This window comes from Nuphar pumila, chromosome 6 (assembly GCF_984573655.1).
Source record: "Nuphar pumila chromosome 6, dmNupPumi1.hap1.1, whole genome shotgun sequence".
Taxonomy (NCBI): Eukaryota; Viridiplantae; Streptophyta; class Magnoliopsida; order Nymphaeales; family Nymphaeaceae; genus Nuphar; species Nuphar pumila.
In genome coordinates, this window is record NC_143254.1 from 120,210,940 (window position 1) to 120,218,658 (window position 7,719).

A 7,719-nucleotide genomic window follows, 5' to 3' on the forward strand; every position below is an offset into this window, starting at 1 on the left:
GAATAAGGTGAGCTTGAGCTTGGCTCGAGTAAACACAAACAGAAACCGAGTCATGAGCTCGATCAATTGAAAAATGAGCCAAGCCTGAACATGCTCTGATCGGTTTTACCAGCCCTATGATAAAGGATTCAACTCTTAAATATAAGTAGTTTGGTAAAAAAGGAACTTATGGTCAGGTTATCACAAAATTCATTCACAATGCCATAATACACCGTTGCAGTGTTTCTGGTTAGGATAAATAAGCCTGGATTACTTTTGGTATCACGTGAAAGAAATTCAGTCAGTGTTTCTTATTTAGAACACAGTCAAAGCCCATCCAAGAAAGACAAGTTCGTCACATGAGAAATGCAAAGGGTCTCAGATAAAGGAAAAGATGGAACCACAGAAAAAGCTGTCAAAGTCCAAAAGAATACACGTTACGCCACAAGGACCCTAAAGCCCAAGGCCACAACACACATGACCAGCAAGTAATTTCAAACAACGGACATAAAAAAGAAAAGTGTCTTCATGTAACACTGAGAGACCCAACCCTAGCAATACCAACAACAATTAATAAGCACAACTAAATTTTTCTAAAATTAATAGCAAGCTTTTAGTGACATCTCAAGCACCCTCCATTAAAATGCTTTTAAATGTGGTGGCTGCTACCACTTCGGAAGGAAGCCAAGGCTTTAACAGCTGCCGCTCTTAGAACGTACTGGTGGTAAGCAGCAGCTGCAGCTGCTCCGATGAATGGTCCAACCCAGAAGATCCACTTCAAAACAACATGCAATGTTTTAAATAAGTCAGCAGGCATCGATAAACACAAATTGCGCGTATGTGAGTGTGAAAGAAGCCTATAATATTTCTCTCACTTACATGGTCATCCCAAGCTTTTTGGCCATTAAAGATGACAGCAGCACCAAGGCTTCTGGCTGGGTTGATACCAGTTCCAGTGATGGGAATGGTGGCCAAATGAACCATGAACACGGCAAACCCAATAGGCAACGGTGCTAAAATCTGCACAACAGGTCAGAATGCAATTATATCGTTACTTAAATAAATAAAATAGACTTCACCCGTACAAGCAAACATGAGAGAGAGAGAGAGAGAGACGTACAGGGACGTGGGAGTCACGGGCCTTTCTTTTGGGGTCAGTGGCAGAGAAGACAGTGTAGACCAGCACAAAGGTACCGATGATCTCGGCAGCCAACCCAGTGCCCTTGCTGTACCCAGACTGGACGCTGTTCGCCCCACCGCCGAGCGTCTTGTAGAAGGACCCCGACACCCCTTTCACCAGGGCAACCCCACAGATTGCGCCCGCGCACTGGGCCACCATGTAGCAGACTGCCCTTAGCAAGGACACCTTCCTTGCTAGGAACAACCCGAAGGTCACTGCAGGGTTTATGTGTCCTCCTGTTTACAACAACACAGACAATAAAAATGCCCATCATCAGGAAACCATAGTGACCATTTCCTAACGAGAAACGTAGTTCATGGCCGCGTCATTCAAGCCCTTTAGTGGGTAGAAATCAACTGACCTGAGATGCCAGCGGTGCAGTAGACGAGAACGAAGATCATGCCACCGAAGGCCCAGGCTATGCCCAGGATGCCTACGCCGCCGCAGGCGGCTGCGGCAGACTGCTGCCTGTAGCCGATGACGGTGGCGATGCTGATGTAGAGGAAGAGGAGGGTGGCGATGAACTCCGCTATCACCGCTCGGTAGAAGGACCAGAGCTTGAGCTCGCCCGGGTCGACCAGGGGAGCTGGCGGAGGGTCTACATAGTCCTTCCCATGGTGGTGCGGCTCTGGCTCAGAAACTACGTCCTTCGTCATCCTCTCTATCTCTTTCTCTCTTCACTACAAGTATGGAAGGGGGGCAAAGGGGGGGAGGAGGAGAGCGTTGCACAGACGAAGAATGAAGAGTGGGTTGCGTAGCGCAGAATTTATTTGTGAAGGCGGTCTCCTTTTTCGCCTTTTTTTTTTTAAAGGCAAACTGGGTTTAGGCTGTCTGACCCTACCAGTTGTACAACGATGCCATTGGGATTCGAACTTGCAACGTCCCAACACAAGGTAACGTGCACTAGCTACTCCTACCAAACAAGCGGAGCCTCCCGTTGGCTTTTTTGGGTTGAGAGAAAATGAGGAGGGCATGCAGCAGGACAGAGAAAGGAAAAAAAAAAGAAGACAAGAGGTGAGGTTGTCCTGGTCTGGGACCCTCTCTCTCTCTCTCTCTCTCTCTCTCTCTCTCTCTCTCTCTAAAAAGAGAGCCCCATTTACAACGCATCCATGTGACTCCCTCTGTCCCTCGTCATCTCCCTTTCAAGCCTGGCACCAACTACAACAAACCACCAACGGCTACATTTTGCTTTTCCTCACCCTCCTTTCCTATTGACCCTCCCTCTCTCTCTCTCTCTCTCATATGAGGAGGTATTATTATCTGGAAATGGTATCCTTTCTTTTTCGACGAGAATAGGCCCCTTCCATCATAATTAACTGTACGAAAAATACAATAGAAAACTTGGAAAAAGAATCCCTTAATTCATTAGCATGCAAGACGGTTGTAAAGCTTCTTCTGATATTAGGAAGAATGTTTGGCAGCAAGGTCTGAAATGTGAAGTTTCCTTCTCTTCTTTGTTTTTTGTTAGCTATTTGAAAATCTTATTTAGCGCTTCTCTTTTTAATAATGGTGTTACAAAATGAAACTCTAACAGCTACACTAGTTGCTCCACCGGACCATTAAAAAATTTAATCGATTGCTTTGGGAAAAACTGGCAGGCTGAGCCAGCGCAAGTAAAAAAAAGATCCATGCCAGCTTATTGCTGCACGGCCACATTGTCTTTTCTACTCGCGGCTAAAGATAGAGAAACACATTACTCCAAAACCATCGTATCATTTCTCCTTCTTTTCACACACAAGGCATTATTTTTCACTAATATGGCCAAACAGCCACGTCTACAAAACTAATAGAAAACAGATGCAAAAAAGCCATCTACTTACCGATTGCAAAGGTAGGTAAAAAAGAAGAAGAAGATATATTTAGTTTCTGGGAATGTGTTAAAGCAAATTCATGAACTTGGTAGCAGAAATGTGGGGAGTTCATGAACTTGGTAGCAAGAATATATGACTTGGTAAAGTCTACTTTGATTGCAAATGTAACCTCTGTGCAAGATGGTAAAAGGCAAAGCCGATGGTTAGTCGTCAATAAGCTTAACTTTATCCCTTTTAAATTCATGATAAACCTAGCTTTAATCATTAAAACTATTATTTTAGCAGCATGAACTTCTTATTCCCTTGAAAAAGGGGAATGAAGGTGGCTCACCATTTCACACATGAATCATTGAATTGGAATAAAGAACATCAAAATAATTGGTATGGTTCTGACCATGATGAGGTCCAGTTTTATATTGAGTCAGATCTGAACCTATGTCTGGATGAGGTATATCCAATCAAGAGCCTGTCGGATCCATTTAGTATGATTCTGGTCTCCTTTCACTTCCTACTGGGTTTGACATTGAGGTACTGGATCGGATTTCAAGTATTCATAACCACTTTAACAAGATTAGGTTTTTATGCATAACTAGATATTTAATGGCCTGTCCATATGGCCCGATCTAGATAATTCATGTTTATAATATTTTTTTATGACAAATAAATAAACGAATAAAGATATACAAATATGCGGCCACTAGAATATGTTAACAGGAAATAAATATGTGAATCAGAGAATGAATTGAGATTTTCATGATTTTTTTTCTTAAATTTCACGGTACAGATGTGATCTAGATGCTTAGTTTTATAAAAACCGACTCTTAGAGCATCCAATTATGATGCATAAGAAGTATCATTTAAGGCATGAAAATCAACTGACTTAGATTTTTTGTAAATACTCAAGCATCTAAAAATCACATTTTTTTAATAAAAGATCCATGATCCAACATTTGATTCCTAGCAATTGGACCATGTCAAACACATTTGTAGCGTTGGATTTGCAAAAATAGTGTTGAAAATGCTTAGTTCACACTCCTGTTCACATATTTCCAGTTAACATGTTCTAGGTATCCTACAAATATGTACATGTTTAAAACACATTAGAGCATATTTTCAAAATATACAACTAAATTACTACAGAAAATAAATATCCTTTTATATGGCTTAATATTTATTTAAATTAAGCCATAATGGCTTAGATTATGTTAGTTTTTTATTATATATAAGACGACATAGAAAAATGTATGCATTTCAAACATATTTTGTTAAGAATGTTATGCATGAGGCTGACCGACAGGGGCAGAGCCACGTTGTATCAAGGGTGGGCACAGGCCCACCTTGACCTGAAAATTCTCCAACAGGGTTTATTGGGTCAAGGTGGGCAGTGACCACCCTGACCTGCCATGTGCATGAGAGGTTGGGTCAGGGTGGGCACCACCCGGGTCGGACCCACATCGTAAAATTGATGTGCTCCTTCCCAACCCCGACCCCACCTCCCTCTCTCTCTCTCTCTCTCTGATTGCTCAGGGGTTAGGGCAGTAGGCATGCCACCGTCATCTGGCCGCCTGGTGGCCTCTCCGACATATCATTCGGTCTTCTTCTTCTTGTGCCTTTTCTTTTTCTAGGGTTTGGAGTTTCTTGCGCTTTTTTTTGTCTAATTAGAATTTGGGTTTTTTATTGTATTTTTTCAATGAGATGAATGTTTAAGTAGGCATTTCTATGTTTTTTTTAAATCAACATTAGATATGATTCCACATACTTGATTTTAGTTATAGTTTTAGGGGTTTCATTTTTTTCTTAATTAGCACATATATATGAATGATTTTTGTTAACCAATAGGTTTTTTATTTATTTTTTAAATAGCATGAATATTAATTAGGTTTTAGGATCTTTTATTTTTTTAATTAGCATTTAGGTTTCTTTTATTTTAGTTTTCTAAATGAGATCAATATTTAATTAGTATTCTACATGCTTGATTTTAGTTAGACTTTTAAGGGGTTTTAATTTTTTTTATCAATTAGCATATATATATGGAAAAAATATTTGCTACTAATGAAGGTAAGAAAATAAGGAGATAGAAATCATAGGTGCAAGATCAACTCAATATAACCACATAGATGTGTTAAGCACGGTTTGTTTGCTAAGGATCAAGACTTGGATCATGCTTTTCTGATGTAAAAATGTGATATTTTGAGTTATAAAAATTTGGCACATTGTGAGCCATTGACCTTTGGACCCTTATAAAAACCTAATTATTTGTCATAATCACATGATTCAAGACTTTCCTATTAAACAAACCATGTAGATCACATCCGTATCATTTGATTTACATAAAATTTGAAATTTTTGAAGAAAAAATAGATTTCTTCTCATTAGTTCCTTACCTTCGTTAGTAGCCAATATTTACCATATATATAATGTTTGCTAGGAAATAAGTTTTTGATTCTTTTAGTAGCATGAATATTTAATTAAGTTTTAGGGTTTTTGTGTTTTTTTTTCAAATAGCATTTTGGCTTTCTATTTTGTTTCTTAATAAATCAACATTAAACATGATTTTACATGTTTTTTCTTAGTTAAAAATTTAATTTTTTTATCAAATATCCTATAAATGAGTGATGCTTGCTAGAATTTAAGGTTTTAATTTAGTTTTTTATAAAATGGCATAAATGTTTTTATGCTTTTAGTTTTTTTTTTCAATGGTAATTTGATATGAATTCATGAATAATAAATACTAAATGCTTGATTTTAGTTAAAATATTGAGGGTTTTGTTTTTTAATCAATTAATACAAATGCATAATTATGATATTTATAGGAATTAGGTCTTTTTTTTGTAAAAGTTACACTTTAGAATAATTGTTTTTTTTTGGAAATGCTGTTAGTATAGTTTATTAGAATTTATTTTTCCTTTTCATTGTGCATTCATGCCCACCCTAGTTTAAATTTCTAGTCTGCCCTTAGTGACCAATCAAATGCATAAGTTTTTTTTTAATCAATAAGAAAAGAAAGAAGAGTGATTTATGGAGATATTTTAGGAGTGAGATTTTCATCAGTTTACTCAAAGAGAGAGAGAGTCGATTTTATATGGCAAACAAATTATAAGAGAAAGGACGGTGTTGCACAGGTTCACGATTGACCCACTTGCTCGACCTCAATAGTAGAAGCCAATGTCACCCAATTTTAGAGTGTGACAATGACATAACTTTAGCCTTACCATATTTAGCATCACTACAACAGGACTTTAATCTGACCACATTTAGTGTGACTACGTCTGGATTTTAACCTGACCACATTTAGTGTCACCAAGGTAGGACTTTAACCTAACTGCATTTAACGTCATTATGATAGGATTTTAACTTGACCTTAATAGTGCATGTAGGTTCACAATTGACCCGCTTACTCGACTTTAATAGTATGAGTCAATGTCACCTCATTTTTTAGTGTGATTATGGTAGGACTTTAACTTGACCACCTTTAAGGGTCACTACGATAGGACTTTAACCTAACCGCCTTTAGTGTGACTTTTATTATCTTTCGAGAACTTTTTTCAAAGCATATCATTTCACAAGTAAAGGTATATGCTTTAACATCTTATCATTATTAGTTGCACTTGAATCAATACCCATAAGTTTTATACTATTTAACCATGCATCACACATCATTTGTCATACTTGCAAATCTCTAGCTCGAATAGCAAAACCTCACATTTGAAGGAATTATTTGGGTCATCCATCACTTTCACGTTCGAAAGTGCACATTACATAAAACAACATGAATAGCAAGACCTTTACATTCAAAACAATCATTTGGGTCAATACCCATTACTTTCACATTCAAATGTGTACATAGATACACGCATCACATGAGCAATCTCATGTATGCCTTAATTGCATACGCACATATATATCACAACACACAAGCATTAAAGAGAGTTACATATGGTAACTCAAGAGCTTTTGAAAAAATTACAAGATGCCATGTAAGACATTTTTTTTTGAAAATTTATACATAAAATGGCAAACAAGTTTTTAATGACATTGTCAGAAAACATGACAAGGATATTAATTTAGAAAAATGTAATGAAGCATAAAAATTTTGACACCAATTATTCTTACTTTTGATTTTATAATATTTAGGATATGAAATATCACAAAGCCAAAAATGGTAACTAGTGATGGCCCCACAAGGCCATCACAAAAAATACCTAATGGTGACAACTTAGGCCATTTGATCACCGATTTTATTAAGTGGTGACGGTTAGGAAAGACAGTCATAAGAAGTTATATAATGGTGACTGCCAAAAAAGTCACCACTATCCTCCAATTTTTTAGGATAGGAAAGGAGAAACCGAATAGGAGGTTTCCTATTTGGCAAAACTTCTTGATGCCAAGGACTTCTCTATCCTTTGGAAACTATCATATTTTTTAGCTCTAGCTATTTCTTTCTTGCTTAGACTTAAGACACCTTTGCTAATTACAACAAACGGGTGGTGTTGTGGGTGGAGAAACTACCAGAAGCTCTCTCTAAAGGTCGTTGTTGGTGTGGAAGAGAATAATCTCTCTTTCCCTTTCTCTCTATATATTATAATGGTTGATATATTAGAGCTCTTTCTATTTGAGAGGAATAATGGAGTGCATATTATGCTAATTTGCTAATCTGTTGTTCATTGGTTCTGCATGGTGGGTTTTCTGGTGGATTTTGATGGCAAACACAAAGTCTAAAATTTGTTTGGATATCATTACACTTCAAAA

General features: G+C 37.4%; 1 protein-coding gene across 1 annotated transcript; it reads right to left on the minus strand.

Annotated features, from left to right (window-relative positions):
• Positions 1–628: 628 nt before the first annotated feature.
• Positions 629–1,815, minus strand: LOC149835944 (putative aquaporin PIP2-8). The gene is made up of 4 exons (XM_090009676.1): positions 1,521–1,815; positions 1,100–1,395; positions 859–999; positions 629–754 (listed from the first exon to the last, which is right to left on the minus strand). Exons 1-4 carry the CDS (start codon positions 1,813–1,815, stop codon positions 629–631), a joined length of 858 nt encoding a protein of 285 aa, XP_089865802.1.
• Positions 1,816–7,719: the final 5,904 nt, after the last annotated feature.

Coding starts and splice junctions, on each gene's coding strand:
- LOC149835944 (XM_090009676.1), bottom strand. CDS start 1,815: ATGACGAAGGACGTAGTTTCTGAGCCAGAGCCGCACCACCATGGGAAG. Junction 1,396..1,520: donor CTGCACCGCTGGCATCTCAG/GTCAGTTGATTT, acceptor TGTTGTAAACAG/GAGGACACATAAACCCTGCA. Junction 755..858: donor AAAAAGCTTGGGATGACCAT/GTAAGTGAGAGA, acceptor GTTGTTTTGAAG/TGGATCTTCTGGGTTGGACC.